The 27,752-nt window shown below is 36.3% G+C and overlaps 1 protein-coding gene across 6 annotated transcripts in view; it reads right to left on the bottom strand.

Annotated features, from left to right (window-relative positions):
• Positions 1 to 1,041: 1,041 nt before the first annotated feature.
• LOC141433512 (uncharacterized) overlaps positions 1,042 to 27,752 on the bottom strand; it is a 109,712-nt gene continuing 83,001 nt past the window's right edge. For 5 of the 6 annotated variants that reach the window (XM_074095614.1, XM_074095597.1, XM_074095589.1 and 2 more), the window contains 5 exons: positions 22,499 to 22,644; positions 21,447 to 21,593; positions 13,875 to 14,007; positions 11,998 to 12,083; positions 1,042 to 6,192 (listed from right to left, as the gene is read on the bottom strand). In XM_074095614.1, coding sequence (XP_073951715.1) covers positions 6,111 to 6,192; positions 11,998 to 12,083; positions 13,875 to 14,007; positions 21,447 to 21,593; positions 22,499 to 22,644 — 594 coding nt within the window. In that variant the 3' untranslated portion in view covers positions 1,042 to 6,110. Of the gene's footprint in view, positions 6,193 to 9,884; positions 9,966 to 11,997; positions 12,084 to 13,874; positions 14,008 to 21,446; positions 21,594 to 22,498; positions 22,645 to 27,752 lie in introns of all 6 variants that reach the window. The other variant, XM_074095623.1, reaches the window with a different exon arrangement.

Below are 27,752 nucleotides of genomic sequence, written 5' to 3'. Positions count from 1 at the left end.
TTGAAACTTAAACATCAACATCTATAAAAAGTCGAAATATCTCGAAAACGGTCGCATTTTTATTAGACCTATTTTACCTTTTCTAGAATGTCCTAAGTGCCCTACATTTTAGTACATCACGGATCCGTTCATATCTTAATATTTTACGACATACATACATAGGTAACTACAAAATCTTTCGGTAATAACCGGTTGCGGCACATCACTATTTATGAGACGCAAAAAACAGGTAACACATGAAACGTCATTTTAGTATCTCGAATTCTGGGACAGACCATATATATATACATTTAAATTTCACAGCTGACTCATTTATGGATCGCAAAACACGACAACAATGTAATACATTACGAAAACAGGTCGTATCAGTGTAAGTATGTAGTTTCATAATACGATACGACTTTTTAGATTTCTGAGTTTCATTCCCGGCGTACTGAAACGACAATTGGACCAATTAAAAGTATTCTTCTGCTGCATGTAAAATTAAATTGACCAATGAGAGTGCGTCAACAAGGTACAAGGTAATCAGGTGTCAACAGCCACAAACAAAAAAGTTTCTACATACTGATACAGTAGATTGATAACCAAGGGAGGAAAGTGACCCATTTCACCCGAGTGCCAATTGTTCGAGGGGAAATGGTAAATAAAAGTACCTTGGGTGGGACAAATCATTTTATGACGGTAATTATCATTAGTTTGGCTTTAAGTACCTACTTAAATACACCACATTTTGCTGTCATTTTTCGTAGGCGGCGACGACGTGTATAACTTTTAGGATAAGTAAATTTTGACTATACTTCGTTTTTTTTAGCATTAAAAAAAGGGTAGGTAAACAATCTTGCAGAGTCTTTTTATTGAAAAACGTTTTTAAAAAACAGTAATATTACTTATGATACGAAAAGCATGTAAATGATCATAATGTCTTTGCTAATAATTGTTACATTATTTGCTGTGACTTATTTTTCAAAAGTGTTTTTCAAATTTTTAATAAAAAGACACGTCTAAATATCGCTTACCTTCTTACTAAGGCTGCATTCAGACACGGCGGGAATCGCGCGGAAAACCACTGAACAAAAGAGCGCACTGTCTCTTTTAAGGGTAAGACAGTGTGCTAAAACCGCGCGATTCCCGCTATGTCTGAACGCAGCCTAATACTGATAAAAATCGAAGGATAGGTGTATACGCTAAGTCATATCAAAAACATGTTACATACTTTTCAGGACTGCTCGAAAATGTGGCCATAGATAACCTAAATCCAGTACCCAAAACTGCCTATGGCTGCAAACACATCGAACTATTTGACTGATAATATGCGGCAAAAAAAACCGTTTTAGGTAAGTACCAAAAACCAAACCAGACTGGTCTGAGTGGAGAGCTTTGGGGGAGGCCTATGTCCAGCAGTGGACGTCTTTCGGCTGACATGATGATGATGATTAAAATTTAGCTAAGTATATTCAAGCACTTCAATAATCTCATAGTTATATAAGGTAAATGGTTCCCTCATTTACTTAATTTATTTTTTGCTATTGTCGTATTCCAAGAAAAAAACTTTTCAGACATTTTCAGTTACATTATGTTTTTCGTGATATTTTGTCCCAGAGTTCGAGATACTAAAATGACAGTCTGAAATGTCAAACGTAAAAATAATGTGGCCAGCATAAAAGGAATAGTGCTGCTCCGTGATTTCGGTTTCGTAAATAACCGATAAAATGTTTATTTCACGATAGCAAAAATAACATTAATGCATTCAATATTCTACTTTCCATTTTATTTTATCATACGATAAAGTGATGAAATCTAAGCACAGGTAAAAATACAGTGTTCATCACTTAGTGCCAACGTAAAAAATAATACAGATGCTACTACAAAACTAGTTCGCATGGCACCGTCCCTTTCACTCGCGTATTGAATGAGATAAGCGTCAGCGGGACGGCAACATACGAGTTTTGCATTTCGTAGTCAGGGCCAGCACGGCTACTACGAAATTCGAAAATCGAAGTTCGTGTCGTTCCGTCCTTCTGACACTACTATTTAATTTAATATGTAAGTGAGAGGGACGTTACGGTACGAACTTTGATTTTCGAATTCCGGAGTAGGCCCTCAGATATCACACAACGTCATTGTTCATGTTTTTCGTATTCAAGTGGTATTCAACCGATTTTCGTTACTTTACTCGTATTGTCATCGGATGTGATCAGTGCGTTTTCTCGTGTTTTTATTTTGATATTCATATCATAGAATAATAAATCAAATATTCATTATTCTCATATTATTTAGTTAATGTAAAACTTACTTAGAATGAAATTGAAACTTAAACATCAACATCTATAAAAAGTCGAAATATCTCGAAAACGGTCGCATTTTTATTAGACCTATTTTACCTTTTCTAGAATGTCCTAAGTGCCCTACATTTTAGTACATCACGGATCCGTTCATATCTTAATATTTTACGACATACATACATAGGTAACTACAAAATCTTTCGGTAATAACCGGTTGCGGCACATCACTATTTATGAGACGCAAAAAACAGGTAACACATGAAACGTCATTTTAGTATCTCGAATTCTGGGACAGACCATATATATATACATTTAAATTTCACAGCTGACTCATTTATGGATCGCAAAACACGACAACAATGTAATACATTACGAAAACAGGTCGTATCAGTGTAAGTATGTAGTTTCATAATACGATACGACTTTTTAGATTTCTGAGTTTCATTCCCAGCGTACTGAAACGACAATTGGACCAATTAAAAGTAATCTTCTGCTGCATGTGAAATTAAATTGACCAATGAGAGTGCGTCATTCATGACTTTTATGAGGTGTTTTTTTTCTTAACCCTTTTCCTGGCATAGTGCATATAGCAACCACATAGATGTACACAAATATTCGACCTTATACAATAATGGTACAAAATCAACGATAGTTTTTTGTCTTTCTAGATGGCGCCACTGTTGCATGAGGTTTTTAAATGTGCGCAGCAGTATCAAACTCATTTACCGACCTTGGGCTTCATGATAAGAAAATGAGTACGGGCAATGACTCATTTACCGACCACGGGCTTCATGAGAATCACAAATCATTGGTAGCGCAGTTAGAGTTTACTTATAGCTAGATTTTGAATAAAGTGGTACTTAAACTGTCTCCACGACATTCAGCATCTTTCGTATTTAGCTTTATAGGCGTGTGCTTTACATTGTTGGCAGGAAAATTAGCAGGTAAAGGTACGTCAAAGGCTCATACCGTCTTTAATTATCTAAGTTCATAAGTGAGCTTTTACGAGCCATATAGTGTCATAGACTTTTTCAAGAACTTATTATGTACGAGTATATCATTGTATTCGTGTTCGTGGACCATTACTTGTCAAATAAAAGTACAGGAGTAGAAAATTGTGTTATCGATTCGGGCTCAGGCAACACTTAATAGGTACCTAACTACCTACCTCCTACCGAACACATCGAACTATTTGACTGATAATATGCGGCAAAAAAAAACCGTTTTAGGTAAGTACCAAAAACCAAACCCGACTGGTCTGAGTGGAGAGCCTTGGGGGAGGCCTATGTCCAGCAGTGGACGTCTTTCGGCTGACATGATGATGATGATGATGATGATGATTAAAATTTAGCTAAGTATATTCAAGCACTTCAATAAACTCATAGTTATATACCTAAGGTAAATGGTTCCCTCATTTACTTAATTTATTTTTTGCTATTGTCGTATTCCACGAAAAAAACTTTTCAGACATTTTCAGTTACATTATGTTTTTCGTGATATTTTTAAATTATATTTTAACATATAACACTGATGACTAGACATGAATATAACTAGATAACTATAAAAGGCCTTCATTTTGTGAGTTTAATAAAATGGATAAAGGGCCACTGTTTTAAGGCGTTAATAGAGATGGGAAAAACTTATCACTTGAACACTCGAAAGAAAAGATTGATATGTATCATTTACTCACTGAGATGATATATATCACTCATTTAGCTCACTATATCAGTAACTAGCAGAACGAAACGTAACATTATGTCTATTATTTATTGTTCATTCAATTTCTCAAATAATTTTCATGCTTGTAACTTTTATTCTCCTTCGATGATATATGGTTGACAATAAATGACAAAATGTTAGATCATGACATCTAATATTAGAATTTTATCAGCATCATCGTATTAGGTATCTAAGGCAAAATACGAGTATGTGCAAGTGAGTTAAATGATAAGATGATACATTTGGATTTGAACTGATTAAAGAGTGATAAAGATCTTTAGCGTTAACCGTGGTTTAAAATGTTTAAATTCGACAGTTCTTAACTGAGCATGAAACTAAAAGTGCTTAGATTAGTTAATTTTTTGCTGAAAGACTATCTCAAAGTAGGTATAGGAACCTACTTACTTAGAATAATCAACTATTAACAAGGTAGTTTTAAAAAAATAGTTTTATCTATGCAACTGTATCGTAATCCCTCCTTAAAACACTAGTGTGGTTTTAGGAAACGAGGCGTATAGTAGCCGACTTTCATAATAAGGTCACATGAGTGTTTTAAGGCCTAATTTTGTACAGTTGCGTACTAGTATTTTATGCAACAGTTGCATAATAGGGTTCAAAAAGGTGAGTGGCGTGAGTTACGATGTGAGCTTTAGCAAACATCGTAAGAAAAAGACGCCACGAGCTTTTTTTGACTTATACAACGTTGCATACAATACTTTTTCTTTGACTGGGTACTTATTAATTACAATACCAAATTAGAGAAATAGTGAACTTTAAACGTTTTCATACTTTAGTAAAAAATATTTATAGCAAACGCAAAGAGAAGGTAAACAACAATAAACAAGTGAGAAAAATGAAAATGTCAAAATTTGTCTAAGTTAAATTTTGTTTTTGATTAACGTTTACTTGCCTGTGACGATGTTAAAAATACGAGTTACGTTGGCAGGAAGGATTATGTTCGAAAAGTTTTTATTCTGTATAAAAACCATATAAAATATGTAACTGGCTGCGCACCTTACTTAGCCTGTCCGAACGTACAAATTAAGAAAAAAATGTAAGTGGTTGCAGTATCGTTTAAGCAACATTACGATACAGTGCTGTTATGGGGAATTGACAATATAGACTTTTCCATAATCTTGTTATGTATGCTGTTATTTTACTGTTCGTGATTAAGTAAATCACAGATTACAGTATAGAAGTAGAAAAAATATTTTATCTACATCCATATATTAAATCCTCTATCATGTGTTCGAGAACCATTGGAGAATGACCTGCATTAACGAGAACTAGGTAGGTATGTCTGCCCCATGAGATGCGCGCGCGACGACCTGCTGCTGCTCGTGAGCGCGGCGCGGCGCGCCCCTGTGCTGTAATAATGTATGAAATCTCATTACGATACAGATATATGTATCATAATGACCATTACGATACGGCCATGTTCATAATAGAATCCAATGTCGTAATGCTGGGCATTATCTTTGGTTTTTGAACGCATAATGGAGGATTTACTATATGGGTGTAGATAAGGTAATTATATTAGTTGTTGTCACGTCGTAATCGTAAGCCTTCTTGTGAGTGTAACTAAAAAAACGTTTACAGTACTTAGGTATCTAATAATCCCTAAATAGATTCTCAATCATTACAATTTGTACGAAAACGAGAAAAAGTTATTTATAATTTATTCCGTACCTACTTAATAAGTTTCATGCCTTAATTATTTAATTACTATCACTTCATAATTGAACGGACCTATTTTCCAGCAGCAATAGGTAGGTAGGTAATGGTTAATATTATGAAGGATTTCTGCACAGCGGGTTGAGTACCTACTCATAGGGATTGAAAGACGTACCTAAGTGTATGCATAGTTAGTCCTCGAGTATATGTCATATTTACATAGTCACATTTGTGTTCTACGAGTATATATCCATTATTCTTCCGGTTCGGTTGTTACAAATGCTTGTAAAATTATTCTTACGCTCCTAAAGTTCTCACTCTTCCCTATGCGGGTGATTACGAAAACTATCAGCACCATTTGTAAAGCCATTTGAAACGTAGTTTTCTTTTCTTTATCTTTTTTCTATCACTTCAGTCTTTCGACTTGGCGCGACGTCAGTCGGCCTTATCATCTTTGCGGGAGCGGCCGGCGCTGGTACCGGCGCTACTGCCGCCGCTGCTGCCGCCGCCCTTGTTCCTGCGTCAAACAATATTTACTTGTTATTACTATTTTTTACTTGGTACATTTTGTTCTGTCTGGCTAAGTCGTGTTCCACTGTGCATCACGACGTATTCCAGAATCTTTTTAACTAAAGAATGGCCAACCAGCCTGGATTTAGATTGTAAACAAACTCGAGTTTATAGGTGCGCACCTAACCTACTTTTTTTTTCTCAAACATCCACGGAAATATCCTTATGTTTGTGATGATGGAACGCGAACGCGAAGTAAATCATTGTTTATCTAGTACTTATTGAACATTCGTTCTTATTTTAAATTAGAGGACAGTAATGGGATTTCAAACAACATTGCCTGGCCATGGCCAGCAAAGAGATTGTCTTTTGTTTTGTTTTGCTGGTTTTTTTATTGACTATCTAAGTATATATGGCATACCTACTGCCAATTAAGAAAAAGATTATTTGTGACCATGTATTTGCTTTTTAATCTCTTATTTTACTAGATTATTTAATTAGATTAAATCAGGTATTCAATATAATAAGCAAGGATTGACATTTATTGTTCATACTTAATTTATTAAAAATTAAAAAAATAATAAGTAGGTATCGCAATTTACTAACGCATTCACTGCCACCTAACTTCCACAGGTGCCACCGACGCGCATGTGAGTTCAAAATGTATGAATAACTGTGCCTCCTGTGATAAGTGATACAAGTGCAAAATCGTCATTTTACAGGAGAGCGAAAATAAGATTTAAAAAAATCTTGTTTGTGAGCCAAGGGGGCCAGCATTTATCGAAGCACTTTGTTATACATAAAAATATATTCTATAAATGTGCATTTATCGTTTTTCGGTAAATATTGTAAGTTCGAAGAAAATCGCGAAAAACCTGCGAGTTGTACCTATTGAAATGTCTAATATGAGTAAATAATATGTGTTAGATGATACAAGTTCACTTATATCCTGGTGCACCCCTGGAGCACCCATAATATCTCTTGGTGTAAACTGATATGATATACATAAACTCGTAAAACACAATCACTCACTCACCCACTCAGCGTAATATGTTTCTAGCTCAATGTTGCTTAAAGTAAAGTAAAACATAAAACACTGAAAAAATGTTTTTTTGACTTTGTACCCCGTTACAAATAAAATTTACCTAACTCATATTAGTTTGCAAAAAGTAAAGTCAATTTTATCAGTTTACAGCGCCACTGAGGCGAGCAGGTCCCGCGCACCCCCGATCCCGCGTCACCGCACCCCCGCCACTCCCACCACACTCTTTATGCTCGCACTTGTATCACTTAGCACAACTGTTATTGCATAAACATTTTACGGGAATAGTTTGACTTTTAAATATAATTCAATTTGTATACCTTTACACTTAAAAATATGTTTGTGAAAAGTGATTCATGACGAGATGTATAACTTATCACAAAAAAAAATATAAATTTGTCTCTCAATGGTAGTAGTACATGTTAAGTTGTACCCTGGTCTGGTTTTAGAAAAGTTAGTCAAAAGTGGTATAACTGTAGATGTATCAGTATTGCCGAAAAAAATACCGAAAAATAAAATGTGAAAATAAATTCAATTTCACTTATACCACAAAGCATGAAAATGAGCTTTAGAGCAATTACATAAAGGGGTTACAACTTGATATATATCAATGTGCACGATTTTATTCTGCTAGTTGTATCACTTTTTACAAAAGTATCTCCGAAACTATAGCACTTAAAGGTACGTGAGATAGACCCAAAAATTCGTTTTTTTTTTCTGATTATTTCTAAATAAAAACACACAAAAGGGTACAAGTCGAGTTACATCACTGATCACAGGAGGCACAGTTAAATTATTACAGCGGCACTGGTCAAATATTCCGAAAACGCATAGGTATGTGCGTCGGTGGCATTGAATGCGTTAGTAAATAAAATCATCTCAAGATTACGGCAAAAACATTAACCCGAACAGCTTATAAAAAATAGATAAAAAGAGTTTGGCGAGAATATAAAAAAAAACAAATACTTATACGGTTTATACCTAAACGAAAACGAGTAGTTTTTAATTCAAAAAGTGTTATTGTTACCGTTATAAGTTCATCATCAAGTGGTATTATTTCCTTGGATTTATTTGAAAAAAAAAAACACTATACAAGCCTCGTCTGCGAACAGGGATTGTCGCCCTCGTATCTCTAGAGCAGTGTTTTTCAGACTGTGGGTCGCGGCCATCTACTCGGCCGGCAATCCCCTATTTCGCGGCCTCTGCAGAAATGTACTATTCTTGTCTCGTTTAGTGCGTCATTTAAAGGGTTTGGATGTCCACAATGTACGAGTATGTAATTCTCATTTTTTACGTTACAATTCTGTGTTTGAGTCACTGAAATGAATGTGTGTACAGTCAAGTGCTTAGATATCGACAGGGCCAAAGTTACAAAAATATGTATGCACTTAACGTTAAGCAACGTTTCCACCGGAGATGTGCGAGGATGTATAGCGAGGAAAATGTTTTTTATCAACCAATAGAAACGCTTCATTTAACCATCCTTGCACAGAACATCTCTGGTGGAAACAGCTCAGCGGAGCGAGGTTTTTGTAGACACAAAACAAAAGAAAGATGTGTGCGAGCAATGTGTTGCAAGGGTGTTACGAGGAAAGACCCGACCGTGGATCGAACCCGGAAAGAAAGAATGAATAAATTAATTAGGAACAACAAAAAAAAAATTACAACAGATAAAATATGAAAACCTTACATAATCTTATACATATACTTACTAAATAGGAAGAAATAAAAGAAACATTGTTCCTTTGAACCTTTGATGGTAGTGTTTCATCATCCAGAGAAGAGAGGCGCTGTCGTCTACGAAAACAGTTGAAGTTTTAAGTGTGCCCCCTCTGAATTTACCTGCCATGACAAGAACTAACAACTAAACTGCAGGGCTACTACGAAACTCGTGTCATGCGGTCCCTCTCGATCTCGTATTAAATAGTATAAGTGTCACAGGGACCGCACGACACGAACTTCGACTTTCGAGTTTCGTAGTAGCCCTGCCGACTGACACGTTTCTAGCGGCCAGTGAGTGACGTGTACGCTCTGCTCCTCTCTTGAACGCCTCGCTTCTTTGAAAAGAGCCCGCTACACTCGCACTGCTCAGCTTCTTCGCACATCTCTGGTGGAAATAGTCACACTGTTCCACATCCTCGCTACACATCCTCGCACCACTCATCTACCTCGCACATCTCTGCTGGAAATGCTGCTTTATCGTGTACACATATTTTTGTAACTTTGGCCGTGTCGATATATTTGCACTTGACTGTACCATATCTCATCCTATTCGATTGAGTGAATTAGGAGAACACGGCGGTGACAAAAGGATAGACATACTAGAGTGTCTAGAGTGATGCCATAAAGGCTCCCTTTTCTATTTTGAGGCACGGAATCTTAATAATTAATAATATACAAAAAATATGGCAAAGCCCCGAAACTTTGTTCACATTCTTCTCCTAGCTGGTTGGATCTTCTTAAGCTCAGCTTTAAAAAGCTTGCCTTGACTAAATATCTGCGGGCGTGGTGCGATCGTTCGCGTCTACGTCACTACTGAAATAGATCGCGTAGTATTACTTATGCCATTTACAAAGCACGGAGTAGGGACAGTTCTACGGAAACAGAAGGCGCAGGCTGATTTAGCTACAGGTAAATTATTGTAATAGTATTCTTGCCTTGTAAACGTCATCACCCTCCAGCCTCTTATGTGTCATCCCTCGATTTTGGAGTGCCAACCGCCCGAGCTGAAGAATGAGCTGACAGAAGATATTAAGCCAATAGTCCGTGAGCCCAGCCCCAAATTGTCTACGTAACATGAAATCACGATAAGACATGGCATGGCACACGTTGCGCGAGAATCAAAAGACTATCGTACCTAAAATTAGCCGGAAGTTTGAGAAAATCCTCCACTTCCGGTCAAAATTTTAAGGTCATTTTACGTCATGTGACATCATTACTAAATACGTGGTATCATGTAGCTCTTTATATGTCGAGAGAGGCAACATAAATCTGTCAGTTCTGAAATTGTCGGAAGTGCTTGACAGACGGTGGCAAAGATGACCCCCAAAAACGATTTCTTAAGTTATGTGACATTGTGACGAAAATTACGAGTATTACAAACGATTCGTAATATTAGTGTCTTTAATAATAAACAAGTCTGCCAAGCCTTATCGAGCCGGAAGTCCTTTAAAAGTGTTTTATAACTGCAAGGTAAAAGTGTCGCATCATGTTAAATGAGAATGATTTAGCAAATTAATAGCCGCGTATCCACTAGAGGCAGCCTCGGGCCGAGCGGCTGCCTCGCTCCGAGGCCGCGCAAGTGGAGACGCTGCCAAAGGCACGGCTCAGACTGAGGCTCCTTTGAGCACGGCCAAAAAACCGACAAAATATGGCTCGGCTCGCGGTGCTCGGCCTGAGGCTGCTCTAATGGATACGCGGCTTATGATCGATTAACAAGGATTATCGACTCATCCCACGTGGTCGGTGTAGCTAGTATGATTATGATATGAACTAAATAAAAGCTTGTAATTAATGTGATCATATTGTCACCTTCCTTTTAAATCGGCTATAAAGAAAAACAATCGTTGGCGAAAAAAAAAATAGGTAGGTACTACCCGATTTTATTAAATTTGTCTGTCGACTAGTAGGTGCATTGTTACCCTCAGTTACCCTGAGATCATACCAACTACACCGACCACGACGGATGAGTCGATAATCCTTGTTAGTCGATCATAAATTTGCTAAATCATTATTATTTACATTGATGCGATTACTTTTATAGGCAGAGTCATTCACGATGACGCGTGCCGTGGTTATTCTCACAATGTCAATAGTGTCTAATTTTGACAAAATCACGCGCCTTCGTGGATGGCACTAGGTATACCTTGCAATTACAAAATTACTTTAAAAGGACTTCCGGCTAGATAAAGCTTGGCAGACTTGTTTATTATTAAAGATACTAATATTACGACTCGTTTGTAATAATTTTCGTCAAGATGTCACATGACGTAGGAAATCGTTTTTGGGGGTCATCTTTGCCACCGTCTGTCAAGCACTTCCGGAAATTTCAGAACTCTCAGACTTATGTTGCCTCTCTACGGATAAAGGGCTACATGATGCCACGTGCTTCCTAATGATGTCACATGACGTAAAATGACTCTAAAATTTTGACCGGAAGTGAAGGATTTTCTCAAACTTCCGGCTAATTGTGCGATAGTCTTTTGATTCTCGCTCAGCACACTTTTCCCACCGTGTGACATGCATCTTATTGTGATGACATGATACGTAGCCAATTTGGGGCTGGGCTCAGGGACTCCAATCTGAATTCGGTTCTGATTTGGGAAAGTGCGCTATTCAGTTATCCTGTTATTGACTTTATGATTGATGTGCATACTTTTAAAGATATAACGAATATGGTTTTGATGAGGCGAAGAATTGAAAGCCATATTTTTTTTCTGATATTTACCTAGAGACGCATTCTCGTCGTGGGCAGAGATATTGAACCTGATAGAGTAGCGCTCAGCGACACTTAAAATTTTGCGGCCGACGTTATACGTTATTTATTATTAGCAAGTGTTTGTAGCAGATTTTATCTTTAATAATGTGTTGGAGCTAATTGAAAAACTATTTTAGTACATTTAAAATTGTAACTCCAGATCAAAGATTTAGGTTGATTTTGAATATCAAAATATTTGACTAACTTACATTTAATCTGACAAAATCATTCTTTGGCATTAAGAATAATGTTAGGTCAGTGATAAATAGCAGAAAGAATCAGCTTCTTCTTACCTGGTACTTATTAAATGTTTTGATTTCTTTTCCTTCTCCGTGCTTTTAGTTGGTACAAGCATTGGATTCACTGCACCTTTTTCGCTCTGAGGACAAAAATTCAAACATTTTGAAGTCAGCACAAATCATCCAAAACTTTTCGTCTTCTAGGATCCTGGTGCTAAGTTTGGGTTCGATTTCTTCAATTTCTCAAGATATAAAAATCACTACTATTTGTGATCTATTTTTTAGGGTTCTGTAGACAATGAACCATTAAAGTTTCGTCATTAGGTCCGTCCGTCCACCAGCGGCTTAGCTTAGAGACTGTTATTAAGTACTATTGTTTTGTACTAAGTGGTGAACAATTATTAACTTCGGAATATGTACTTTCCTGATAAATTATATAACAGACTGGAGTAAAATCAATGATTTTTCAAGGAAAATAATAATTACATTAACCTGAAGAAATATTTATTACAATTTTGTCACTTGTAAGGTTTTTAAAAGAAAAAATATAAAATAAGAGGATTTTTCATGGCGCACTCTATTCGTAAAACTAGGAGGAAAAGTTGATGCTCTCTGATGGGTTAGTGTGGGGTGTCTTTCCCGGCCTGGATAATACCGACCCTATTTTTTGTGTACACGCCCATAGAAACTGACAGTATTTTTAGGAATAACGCTCGAATCTAAACTACAGTGGGGACCTCACGTCACAGCAATCGCGGGTAGATTGAGCTATGCTGCTTTTGCAGTTTGGAAAATACGGCAGCTAACCGATGTGGCGACGGCATGGTTGGTGTATTTTGCTTACTTTAAATGCTTTAATAGCATTATTTCGTACGGCCTTATTTTATCGGGATCTGCTGCAGACATTGAGTCAATTTTTATTCTTACAAAAGAGAGCAATTAGAGCAATTTATAATTTGAAGACGCGCGAATCTTTAAGATATTTTTTTAAGGAAATAGGATACCTAACCTAACCCTGCCGTCGCTTTATGTTTTTAAAATAATCATGTATGTTAGGAAGAATGTGATTTTCTCACCACAGTCGATAAGCCAAAGGCTACTAGAAACACAGGGAAGCTTTAAGTTCCATCTTACAGACTGGCTAAAACCAAAAAGTCGTTTCTGGGAAATTGCATACGTTTTTATAATAAAATTCCAAAAAATATTACAAATGAAACGGATACAAAATTCAGATCTAAATATTGTCAAGAAGACACAAATATCTAAGGCGTATTATAAAGTTAATGGTTAGGTATATATCATGAACAGGGATATTTGGAAATAATTCCGATCCGCATTAGCGGTCCCTTCAAATAGCGAACCTACTGTGTTAAAATAAAGTTGTGTTAAATACTTGTGGATATCATTTAATAATATTGTAAATATTACTGCCTACCCCTACGGGAAAGAGGCGTGATAATATGTATGTATTTATGTATGTATGTATGTAATATTGTAAATCTATTTAAAAAATATACCTCGTTGAATTTCTTACCGGATTCTTCCCAACAGAGGTTTTCCGAACCAGTGGTTGATTTTTTTGACATTTATAAGTGCTATATAGCCTAAATTGAATAAAGATATCGAGGGTATTCTGGCAGAACCGGATAAGTGCACAATATTTATTTACTTATACGGTTTTGCTAGATAAATAAAGCAGAAAAAATTGAGTATGCCTATGTATGTAACTATTTAAAAAAAATGCACTTATTCTGTTTTCCCAGAATACCCTCGATATTTTGACTTTGACTTTGACTTTGACTTTGACTGTGACATGAGCTTCTATGGGCGTGTACACGTAAAACAGGGTCGGTAGTTCCAAATCGGTATTTACCGGGCCGGCAAAGAGTGTCACCCGGTTAGAGTAACAGATTCAAAGTGACGTCACTTACCTTGGGTACGGCCGCGGAAGTAGACGGGCCGGGCTCTGCTTGCAGCTGCGACTGGCTGTTGACGTGGCCCATTTTTGAAAGCGGAGGATTCTTGAATGAGTCCGAAAACGCCAGGCCGCGTTTCAATGAAGCCCTGATGTTGCGTAGAAAATAAAGGTTTGAATCAATCACGGAAAACATTTTTCTTAACGTTTTGTATTCAGTCCTACCAGTCCTAGGACCAGGAGAACGTGTTAGTTTTATTTGGAAGCTCACAATTTTGATCAAAATCAGTTCAGCTATCTTCAAGATAATCTAACGTTTCTATTTTAGATGCTGAGATGCAACACATTTTTATGTTGACCAATGCGGCACAGTTTCTTCTTACATAATCATGAATGAATTCTTTAAATAATATCTTTTTTTATCGAACAGCTGGTAAACGAGCAGGCGGGTTACCTGATGGTAAGTGATCACCGCTGTCCATGGACACCTATAGCATTATTAGGACTGCGGGTGCGTTGCCGGCCTTGCAATAGGCGATACACTCGCCTTTTGAAGGTACCCAAATCATAGCAGAAAAAAACCAGTAGCGAGTCCATTGACCATTCCATATTTTACAAGTGCGAGGAAGAAAGGAACGTTTAAACCGCACAGTGGAAGAACACCAATCGTCGAGAAAACTAACGTCTCTGCGTAAAAATAGAGTACGTACTAGTACGTTACGACTGTACGTAAATAACTAGGTTAAGATACCTATAGAGAATAGGTGAAAGCCCCATGAATGATTAAAAGGTGTTCATTCGTCCATCCATAGTATAAATCCCTGACAGATATTCATCGTAACGACCGTGCGGGATGGATAGCAAATTTGCGTGGGTCGGGAGATTTATAAAGCTACCAGGATCGCATAAACACGAAGTGTTCTTCAATATAGGCTTAAGCTAGACGACGTAAATTGTTCTGAATGAATGAGCGCTAAAAGGTGGAGGTGTCGAATTAAACCAAAATTTATTTAATTAAACGACTAATGTTTGCAGTCTCAATATTTACGTTTTTAATTAAACGACTCATGTTTGCTGTCTCAACTATTTACGTTGGAATTAAAAATTTGCGCGGGTGGGTGCGATCCTGGTAGTGTTTAGATCTCCCTAGATCTAAACACTACCAGGATCGCATAAACACAAAGCGTTCTTCAATTAAAGGCTCGAGCAAGACGACGTAAATTGTTACGAATGAATGAGCGCGAGAGGGTGGTGTTTGAATGAAACATTTTTTTTTAGTTAAACAACACTCATGTTTGCTGTCTCAGCTATTTACGTTGGAATTAAATGTTAGATACCTTACAATAATAATTTAAAACTTGACTTTGATTTTGAGGTAGATAAGTACATTAAAAATTGGTCAAGTGCAATTCGGACTCGTACATGCAGGGTTCCGTAAAAAGTCCAGTAAAAAAATTCTTAAAATTCTTCTAATATAAGTTTTTTTTGCTGACTGTACTTTATGCTCCTGGTTACCAAAGACTCGTCAAGACAAATCAAATGAGTCCAAACTCGATGCGGTCGTGTCGTTTATCACAGAGTTCCTATGGTCACCCGCTAACTTTATCATCAGATCAACTCCATGTCCTAATAATATTGTATTGTCATCGGATTTATAGATGCGTGTCAAATTTCAGATCAACCGGTTGAAGATACCCACTTCATATTTGAGTTGAAAGATTCCACCCGAGCCAACATAGTTACATTACATTACATACACTGCAAATAAATATAACGCTTGAAATAAGTTTTAGTTAAAAATTTCATCATTAATACAAGTTTCTTTTGGCGAATGTACCTACTTTTTGTTGACTGTACTTGCATTGTCATCATATATCTATCTATACCATATCTGTATCATATCTGTACCAAATTTCAAGTCAGTCAGTAGATACTATTAACTATTAAGGACTTCCCTCCTGCAGTGGCGATCCTGGCAGGACCACCAAGATGTTACTACCAGATTATTGTATAGTCACCAAATTTACATAAGTATGCCAAATTTCAAGTCGATCGGACCACTGAAAGTGGGTCAAATTTAGCTTCCAAGATTTGACCCAAACATACAATAAATAAATAAACAAATAGGGCAAACTAAAGAAAAGTTTCTAAAAATATCGCCGAAATGTAAGCACTTTTGCAAGTATTCCGAATAAAAAATAATTTGAATTCTCATCCTTTTTGGTTCTGGCTGTTTGCGGCTGAAAACCACATCCTCGCGTCACGCACGGCTCAAAAAAAATATGGCTGTCAGCGCGACTCATTCGCGGGAAATTCGGCGGACTTCGTATGTTATGTCATTAAATAATAAGAAGCTCGATTAGTGTGAATAAATTATAACTGTATTATAAACATTGTAAATAGTGTTACATAAATACTTAGTATGATTTTTTAATTAATTTTGCACAAAAACGAATAAACCTGTTGTAAACTAGTCCTTAATTCTTTCTGTAAAAAAAGGTTGTTTGGAAGAGATCGCTCTTAAGCGATAAGGCGCGCCGCCTATTATTTTACCTCACCTTACCTTATTTTTTCTCTGTGTATCTGTTTTCTGTATCGCTTACTATTCCTGGTGTACAATAAAGATTCTTTGTATTGTATCGTATTGTAATCAGACAGTCACTATATTATATTATCGAAGCTTTTATAAAACATCATTAAAATCGCAAACTTAAAGGTAAGTACATAAATACTCAAACGACATAGCTAACCGTTGCTAGGCGACTAATAACGCCTAGCAACCAAAAACCGCTAAAAAAAAGCACGTTTCTTGTATGACGACCCCTTTAATTTGTTTGTAACTTTATTTTATTTTTAGTGTTTGCTATAGCGGCCACAGTAATACATAATCTGTAAAAATTTCAATTGTCTAACTTTTACGGCTTAATAGATAGAGCCCTGTGACAGACAGACAGACAGACAGCGGAGTCTTAGTAATAGGGTCCCGTTGGCACCCTAAAAATCTAGTTTCTCAAGAACGCGTCATATCAATACTTGAGATTGAAAATGATTTTAAATATTAAGCCACTAACAACGTTATAGGTACCATGAGGTTGGGGAGGTCTAATAAGTATATGATAGTAACTGAGCGACCTAGCTTTGCTCTGTCTAAAACTCGTTAATAAGTGTTTTCCCAGAGATAAGACCAAGCTAGATTGATTTGTCATCCCCGAAAACCCCCACATACCAAATTTCTTTGCAATCGTTGGAGCCGTTTCCGTGATTCTCATTATATAAATATTGTATACAAGAAGCTCGTTTAAAGGTATTACTAAAGGACAAAATAGGGTTTAAAGGAGTTACCTTCTAAAATACTGTGAATATGCTTTTAGAGCGCATAACGTACATACCTAATTATTTATTTAGGTATGATTTGACTTTAATTTACATTAATTTACGTTAAAATAACCTAATCAACAAATAAATACATATACGAGATGAAGCGGGCCGCAAGGAGGGTCGCGGGTTGCCGACCGCTAAACATACTCGTAGGTAGGTATTAACCCAGGGAACGTCGGAGTAAAGTAAAAATGTTACGATGGGGGCTCATATTAACCGTCTATCCTTTTCAAGACGAGGCATGCGATTTTTTGCAAATTTTTCTTTCCATAATGCGAGCAGCGTAGTTAAAGTAGTATAAAATGCTAATATTATTTTTGATTTTAATGTTTCTATGAAGAACAAAGTAATTGATTAGGGATAAGTGATTTTCTGACTTTCCTCTTTAATTTTGTTATGAAAACATATCTTTTCACATTTTTTTGATGACCTAAATGAAAGCCGACTAGTAATAATACTGGCTACAAAGCTTAACGTCCCGGTTAGACGCCGGTCAGAGGAACTTCATCTGCGTAGATTTTTATATATTTACACAATACTCCATAGGAATGAGGTTAATATCCCGCATTGCCCGTTTCCATAGGATTTTCGAAAAATCCCTTGTAACTACGGCTAAATAATCAACTGAAAAATCTGATCACCAAGATTCACATCTATAACGCTCAACTTCAGTCCTATCGAAATTATCGACCCTTGACGATACTGTCGATAGTATCGATATGTGAAAATAAGGCGATACTATTGAACTTAGTCGCGTAGCGTATACCTACTCTCGATGGCACCGCGTCAAATAAACGTCGATGCTGTTGCTGAAGATCAATAGTATCGATACTGTCCATAGTGTTGCTGATGTTCAACTATCGATAGAGCGAAACTATTTATAGTATCGATACTATTGATCTTTAGCAATAGTATTACTTATTTTTCATCAATCAATAGTATCGATACTATTAACAAAGTTCAATAGTATCGCCTATTTTTCACTGTCGATACCTACTATCGATAGTACTGCAGCATGTCGATATTTTCGATTCTAAGATTTCTAAGTATCCCCCGCCAACTTTTTTTCGGATATCTTCCATGCACAGACTTTCAACCCTCTTCAGTTTTATTATGTACTAGCGACCCGCCCCAGCTTCGCACGGGCAAAATAAAAAAAAACCGGCCAAGTGCGAGTCGGACTTCCGCACCTATACAACATTACATTAGCAAAAATCGACAAAAAAACCACGTTTGCCATACGGGAGCCCCCCTCAAATATATATTCTATTTTAATTTAATTATATATTTTTAAAGTGAATTAAAATACAAATTAATATTCTGTGAATATTTCAAGCAACTACCTGTTGCCGCATAGAGCACCCCTTAAATATTTATTTTATTCTGTTTTTAGTATTTTTTGTTATAGCGGCATCATCTGTGAAAATTTCAACTGTCTAGCTATCACGGTTCATGAGATACAGCCTAGTAACAGACAAACAATGGTCTTAGTAATAGGGTCCCGTTTTTATTACCCTTTCGGCACAGAACTCTAAAAAGGACTCTAATTGAGGCAGGCGCGGCGCACTCCGCGATATAGGCACAGAATAACTAATAGTACTACCGTACAGAAGGGACTCTCTCGAAAAAAAGTCAAGTTTAGGTATAAATCGTTGCCTACTCTTACGACTTGCACGCGAAATTGAAACTTATCATGTTACACGAGCGTTCATATTCCGTTGGGCACCGTTGACTCGAAACCGGTTTGGCGCCAAGAGCACAGGGATCCCACTCGCCGATGAATAAAGATAACAGTGGGTACTAATGTGAATTCAATAAGCTACCTTTAATAAAAAAGTAAATAAACTTTAATGGCTAAAGCCACAAAACAACAATATTTTTCCAGCAACAGCAACCATTTGGTAGTAGGTACCTCTTTGTTCAATCTTTAGTGATATGTTTGTTTGAAGTTGGCTTGACAAAGAGCCTACTTATACTTATAAACAAACATTTGAGCAACCTTAGTTACTTAGGCAATTGTAATTTCTTTAAAAATGGGTCTATAGTGTTTACTTTTAGGTGAATTAAACGGTATTCAATCAATAAGAAATCGATTTTGATTGTAAACAATACGAAAATCTACTTACCTACCTGTCGCAAAACTTTATTCCTTTAGATGCCCTAAAATCCTTGTAATACCTAACAATCTTGTTCTCATTATGCACCTACTACTCTTACAGAGTATTTAACTATATGATGGTTTAAATTAAATGCAAGAAAATGGCTTCTTACCTTTCAATACCTATGTTTTGGATGGTTGAAAAATGTTAATTCCGATTCTTTTATCATCTTTTTATTTATACAGCCGTAAATAATTTCAAAGTCATAGTTTGCAAAAAAAAAAAAAGTTGGTAGGTACCTACACAAATCACGCGCGACGCGTCCAGCATGCGAGCTAAGCGGCAACCCACTGCCGTGCACCCAATGGTTGGGTGCGCCGGCCGAACGTACCTAAACTGCGGAGTGTCCAACCCCTGATATAGGTGCGATTCTGTAAGTATCAAAACACCCCACGCCGGCGTGGGTTAACTCACTAGGGCTATGAGCACCGACCGGCATGCACGCTCGCAGTTTCGCTCGAACTAGTCGCGCTGCGTAACGCTACGTGTAGCTGTGTGATTTTCGTGAGGATATTAGAATATCTATCATGAAATAGCGTGGTGTTTCGATTTTTGGGATGAGGAGTAGGTATACATTTAAATTGTACAGTTTGAGCGCTGAAACAGTATATGTACTCGTAAAGCCACACTAAACAGAATGGAAACTACATAATTGTTATCCGAACATGAATTTTATTTTTTTGGAAATTTATGAAAATTTCATTAATTGCAACACTAACATTTTTACTATTTCTATTCTGTACATAACATTACACTAACCAACCCAATTCTGTTCGAAACCATATTATTAAGTGCGAGTGCGACAAAAGAACAGATAGGTAATTCGCGATTTACCAATGCCCACTGCGGGCGTACAAATCTTTGAGGCAGCCGACGACGCATTCGGCACGCGACCTTGTACCTACCTACAATTATCCATTTTGTGACCGTCGGAAATCGTAGGCGTGTCAATTAAAAAATGCATTGAGGGGTTGCTAAGAAGATTTTTCTATTCAGTATCTGTTTGCGAAATATTCAGCTTTAAAGTGCAATTTTTTATTAAAATCGACCGTCTGCCCCTCTCTAAAATCCAAACTGTTGAAGGAATTTTAGAAGGAAAATTATAGCGGCTAAGATTGCTTGAGAGATATAGTAGCTTAAGAGTAAATAGCAGCCTAAGGTATAAAACATACCTAAACTTAAAAGATTCCGTACACAATACGAAATCCTTAGAAAAATATCACTTGATTTTTTCGTAAATGGCTACGGAGCCCTATCTTGGGCGTGTCCGAAACGCTCCTGGCCGGTTTTTTATTCAATGGTTTTAGAAGAGCCTAAACGGATGGTCTGGAAATCAATAAAAACATAAAAATCTACTCACTAGCGAATTGGGAGTCGGAAAACACGATTAGTAAAATTATCACGATAGATTTGAGCTCCAGAGTAGCGTTATAAATTTTCAATTAATGTTATTCATTTAGTAAATTGGGATAGTAATCTTATTTAGTCGCTTTGTTTACTTATAAATAGCTTATCATTTATTGTATATTTTTAGGCGCTTCTATACTCGTACTGCATACGACTTTGTTGAACGAGTTGCATGGGCCTAGCTCCGCCCGTTAGAATATTTTCGGGTACGTCGTGTAAATATCATAATATTCACTTGACACCAATTGACCTAGTCCCAAACTAAGGCAGCGGATGAACATACTAGATGAATGTATAGTTTATTTAGATACCTTACATAACGTTAATTTATAAGTGTTCATTAAACCTCTTCCTAAAGATTACATGTGGTTAATAGCATAATATGTTATGTATAACTTAATTAATTTTAAAATTGCCTCGCCCCAGCACCCCAACAGGGCATCATTTTTTATATTTTTTTGTAAAAGGTGTTGCAATAAATAAATACTGAATACTTATATAGTTAAATACATACTTAAACACATATTAAACATCCAAGACCCGAGAACAAACATTCGTATTATTCATAAAAATATCTGCTCTGGCCGGGAATCGAACCCGGGACCTCAAGTTTCGTAGTCGGGTTCGTGTTAATCCTCCTTTACCTGGTTGGACTGGGAGGCGGGTAGCTGGTGCCTCGGTGGTCCGGAGAAAGGTACTGGTGGTGGTGACGAGAGGCCGACAGCCGGTTCCTTTGCAGCAGCTCCTGATGTGACTGGTACAATTTTTCGGACGCTGACTGTGGACTCGGACTGTGATAAAATAATAGTAAAAAATTAATAAATGCAAGATAATGTTTTCTTAACTTAATAGTCTCAGACAATTAACATGTACCTACACGTATTTATTTAAGTATTCTCAACGTAAGGCAGGCGATCTATACAATTCACTTGAATTTGAATTTTGGTCCCTATATATAGACTCGTACATCAGAGCGATAGGAGTCAGGGTTATATCATGTTATATTATATGTTGCTCGATGAAACTCTCCTAAATTAATCTAGAGTTAGTATTAACGCTGTTAAAACTACATTATCTTAATCTTCTGGTCCCCAACTGCTGTGCTTCCATCCGGACACATGACGGCGGTCGCTTCCGAAATCAGATCATCGGTGGCGAAACAACACTATCTTAGGTATCATAGAACTTATCAAAACATCTCTATTAAATTTTAGGTTGCAATAAGCACTTGTATAGTGGTAATAAGCACTTGTGAATGCCAAAAAATCTATCATCTGTTCGGAAAAACCTCTGGTGAGAAGAATCCGAAAAGAAATTTAACAGGAATGGTATATTTTTACAAGCTGTAGTCAAATCTTGCAAGTTAAATTCGACCAACTTTCAGTAAAGCACTTTCAGGATCAGTAACCAGATTTTCGATATCTTGTATAGTTTAGAAATAACCGAGTGAGATCACTTAAGCGTTTCCTTTCCACCCTGTATATCGTGCGTAAATAAATTGAATGTCGATCACTCTTTAAAAAAAATTTTACTGTCAAAGGAATTGGCAATCCAGATATTTGAGCATTACTCATTCATCGCCCATGCCATCGTCGAAAGCGACTGCACTGTATGGGCGATGGTCTGTATAGCTATAGAGCTATACAGTAAATTTTAATGTCGATATCCCAATATACATTTTTAAGAAATTAGTTACGTGGGCGGGTGCCGCGGCGGCGAAGGGTCCAGGGTGAGATCTGGCAGGCTGTGTACGAGCGCCAGCACGCCGCTCTGAGGCTGCACGCGCAGCGTGTTGTGGCTGGCGGCGCTGGCGCTGCGGGATGCTAGCTTCGGCGGCGAGACCTGACCAATATGAAGAACAAACTTTACTTAGTACCTCTCAATCAATTAAAAACATTTACCTACTTTTCTTACTCCAACTCTTGCTTTTTTCTGCTTTTTCGTTTGCTGATGCGAATTACTTTGCGGGTGTGCAAAGTAATTGTTTTTGTTTATTGATATGGACCTCCGCGAAGGCCTGACTCAATAAATTAAAAGTACCTCTGCTAGCCTTGGCAGCTGGTTAAGCTACGAGTCGGTCTGCTTGAAGTGATGACGTCATGACGTTGTGATGTGTTGTGATGACAAAAAGCGAGTACCTACCTATAGTGACACTGTATCTCATCTAATACCTTTAAATAATAGTATATTACTGCAGAGGGCGGGAAAAGTCATTTCGTGGATGAGTATAGTTTTGAAGGACGAGGCCTGTATACTGCTTTTCTCCAAATATGCAAGGAAAGAAAACGAAAACATTATATTTGTTCGACACAATATGTTTATATAATAATCTACCTACAATCTAAACAAAATTAACACTTTAATAGTAATAAAAATAAACCTTGCTGATAAAAGATGCTGCGCTAAGAGTTAGGAGTTTGTGGTGTGCCCATTAGGATATTTTCATCACTACTTGTAGAACACGGCAGAAAATCTTTGACAAAATGAAATTCACGTTCCCGCCTCAATTTCGATATTAAAGATTTGGGTCCGAATCGTATATTTCGTTCCACATAAAATATAGTAATCAAAATAAATGAAAAGAAAACTTATAGGATTAGTGAATATAAATATTATACACTTTTACTTTTAGTTAAAGCGGCAATTCCTAAACGCACAACATTAAAAAACATACCTTTGTTACAAAATATTTAGCAGTCCGAGATGATAATTAAGTCTAAATACACCTTATTATGATTAGGATACAATCATTATTGGCTAAGCTAAACGCAGAAAACAAAGTTTTTATTTAATATCGGGTTTTGTAAATCACGTATTGGACAATTGGCTGGCTGCTTGGTGAAAGCTTGTACTATGGATACTAGGCAACGGATAAACATACTTATATATATATAGATAAATACATACTGAAAAACATGTTGAACATCCAAGACCCGAGAACAAACCTTCGCATTATTCATACAAATATCTGCCCCGGCCGGGAATCGAACTCAGAACCACAAGCTTCGTAGTCAGGTTCTCTAACCACTTGGCCATCCGTTCATCAAATGAGCAACTATAATATATTTGTTTATATCAGGTGTCTCGGAAACGGCTCTCACGATTTCGATGTAATTTGTTACGTGGTGATTTTCGGGGGAAAATAATCGATCTATAGTTTGGTTTTATAACTGGAAAAATTACTCTTTTCGAGTTTTAGTACGACATTTTTCATATTCATTAAAGATCCGAGTTATTCATATAGGTAAACATACATACATAAATGGTACAAACAATTTATCAGTTTGGAATAAGGGGCTACATAAATATTATTATATACCTAGGTACTAAATAAATATGCCATTTAGCAATGAGGTAGGCCACATTGCCCCTAACGTATGCGAAATCACAGCCGTCTTTTACATTTATTTCTGTGAAACTGTCTATATCTAAGTAATTGTATAATGACAAGCAGCCAAGCCAAGGAAAGCGAAACCTGCTCTGATTTTGTATGCACAAATTTACACAAATTTCAGCTGCCTATATATAAGTAGTTCTGTTACTGAATACGAGACTATACAGACTGTTACATAAGAATACTTTTAAATGAGATTACATGTTACTAACAATCTATGGACCCTGGTCTGCAATAAACGTTTATTATTATTATTATTATAAGACGTAATACGAAATTAGTGTTTCGTGCTCAGTTAATGCTGGGTAATCTAGTTCTATAGGAAATTCGTGCGGTAGCTATAATGGTTACCCATCTTTAAAACGGACTATTTATTGACCTGAGAAGATAAAATCACTTCCGCCGTCGCGATAATGGAGGTCACTTAATTACCATTCCGCTAATTAGGTTCCACAAATAGGGCGGCTATATTTTGGCGAAACTTCCTATTCATGACCATAATTTCATAAAATGTTCAAGGTTTTTTACTGTTATATCGTTATCACCTGCTTTTCACGGGAAGTTTGCTTATCCTAGATATAAAAAACCGGCCAAGAGTGTGTCGGGCACGCCCAAGATAGGGTTCCGTAGCCATTACGAAAAAATGAAGTAATATTTATTAAGGATTTCGATTTGAGTACGGAATCTACCAAGTTTAGGTATATTTTATACCTTTGGCTTTGACTGCTATTTATTCTTAGACTACTAATATATTTATATTTATAATTTTCCTTGTTAATTTGACATAATTACTACAATCCCGAATTTTTTCAAATGTTTCCAGCTAACAGTTTAGATTTTAGAGGGGGGCGGGCTCGATTTTTATGAAAATTTGCATTTTAAAGTTAAATATTTCGCAAACATTATCACAGAATGGAAAAATCGTCTTGGCAACCTCCAAAGGTTTTATTTATTTATTTATTTATTTATTTGTGATACACAGGTAAAATACATTGAGTCGTATAATATAATGAGAAAACGTTCTCTGCGATCTACCTAAAAGGCGTACAAATTTTCAACTTAAATCTAAAACAATATCTAATACAAAACAAATAAAAAAAAAAGAAACTACACTAAATATGACAGTACTAATATTATTATTATGCAAGGTGCTATTATTATTATTATTATATATTATTACAGTATTATTAATAATTAATCATATCTATACAGCAGCAATAATTATAATATTTTATTATTTTTTTAAAAGACATATTCGATGCCCCACACGGCCACACTATAGGGTTAGTCGGGAAAAAAAAGTTTTTTTAATCCACCACTGTAGGCGTGACTGATATATATGTATATATGTCAAATCACAGCTTTCTAGTACTAACGGTCTCTGAGCTTAGCCGCGGACAGACAGACAGACGGACAGACATGGCGAAACTATAAGGGTTTCTAGTTGACTACGGAACCCTAAAAATACAGAGCTACACCATCACTGAAACTAAGTTTATTTTTTGAGTACCTACGCTACATAGAGACGAAGATTGCGGCACTGGGTCCAAATAATAAAATCATACAAAAAGAGCATTTAAATATGTTTTCTTTTTACTTAAACTTAAATCTTTCTTGAAAAGAAAAATCAGGGGGTAGATATAAATTACGAGCTAAACCTCCAGGACCCATGACTCGTGCTAGATATAGCGTATGGAAAATCATGATGAATCATCGATGATGATTCATCATAAATATTAATTAACACGGAGCTACAAGAAATCTTTATCGGGAACTTAAGATGCGTAGTCATTTTAACATTAAAGCGAAGGATAGTCATCGTTAAAAAAACAAGAGCGTGTCGGACACGCCCGAAATAAGGATCCATAGCCATTACGAAAAATGAAGTAGGTATAACAAACTTACAAGGAAAACTATAACGATTTTTCTTGAGAATTATTAGTAGTTTAAGAGTAAATAGCAGCCAAAGGTATAAAATATACCTAAACTTGGAATATTCCGTACAAAATGCGAAATCCTTATAAAAATATTACTGGGGAAACTGTTGTACCTTGGCCATAGTTTTACCTCGGACAGTCGTCTAAATTTAAATGTTCCGGCATTATTTTAATATCATGTGCTATGTCATTTGAACCGTCGGCGGGAAGTATCGAAGTAAAGTTAGTAACGAAACGCAAACGCTGAATGAGCTGTGTCATGTATCATGAAAATAAAAATCCTTTTACAAAAGTACCATTTTTGAACTTTAAATGAAGCGAATTTATTTAATGTTTTAGTTTTTCGTAATAAAATTCAATAAACTATGTTGAAGTTACGTTCATTAACTACGGAATAATAGGGCTGTTTCAGCCTAAACCTAAATCGATGTGCGTTTTTGGACGCATTTTTACCTAAAAACTGGTTACGTTGTACCTAGGACACTAAAAATACGTTGTACCTTGGCCAATGAAATTTAATAGTAAAAAATATATATATCTGGTTCCGATCAAATCTAAATGCTGAAAGGTATTTTACTTAAAATTAAGTAATTTAGTCATTTGATCAATACGATTTCATCATGTAATCAGCATATAAACTAAAAACTAACGTAACTTTTTGTTTGATCTATAAAATAATATGTACGATCTTGGCGGGAAAACTGCTGTGTGCCAATAACCAGTACATAAGTCATTGATTTTATAAATAAGTAAAACATATAAACATTAAATATTTTCTTGACAAAAAATCACGTGTCCACGGTACAAACTCGAACATCCAAGGTACATTAGGGGTGTTGTACCTGGGACACTTTTCCCTTTTTTTTCGTGAGCCTACCGTTTCAAAACTAATAAACGAAACGCTCAGTTTTTTATCGAATAACACAGCCTAATGATGTATCTTTAGATATTTTAATATCTGATGTTTATTTCATATTAAGTTAATTTTCTAAAAATCAAAAAAGAAAAAACTGTCCGGGGTACAACAGCTTCCCTACTTCCATCGCGAATTTTTTCAATTTTTTCCACCCACCGGTTTAGATTTTGCAAAAAGATTACTGAATCGAAAAATCGTTTTAGCAACCCCCTATTGGTTTTAAAATACCTATTCAACAATACCCCACACTTAAGGTTGGATGAGAAAAAAAAACACCCCCACTTTACGTCTATGGGAGGTACTCTAAAAAAAATTGTTTTTGAATTTTTTATTGTACCATTTTGTCGGCATAGTTAACATATATATTCGTGCAAAATTACAGCTTTCTAGCATTGATAGTCCCTGAGAAAAGCCGTGGGCGGACAGACAGACAGACAGACATGGCGAAACTATAAGGGTTCCGCTTTTGCCATTTTGGCTACGGAACCCTAAAAACAATAAAGATACGTTAGTGTAGTCAAATACACATACAAAGGTAGAGGTGTTAACGTAAATCATGGTTAAATTTCATCAGTCCTAGATACCAAATACTTTTTACACCTTTTATTTACGTACTTGAAAATATAAATAATATCATCAGTTCAAATATTATTATATCTACCATAATATCCTTACTAATACTATAAATGCGAAATCGTGTGTG

Source organism: Choristoneura fumiferana, chromosome Z (genome assembly GCF_025370935.1).
Source record: "Choristoneura fumiferana chromosome Z, NRCan_CFum_1, whole genome shotgun sequence".
Classification (NCBI taxonomy): Eukaryota; Metazoa; Arthropoda; class Insecta; order Lepidoptera; family Tortricidae; genus Choristoneura; species Choristoneura fumiferana.
Note: the sequence above shows the minus strand (reverse complement) of the source record. Positions and strands in the feature narration are given on the sequence as shown.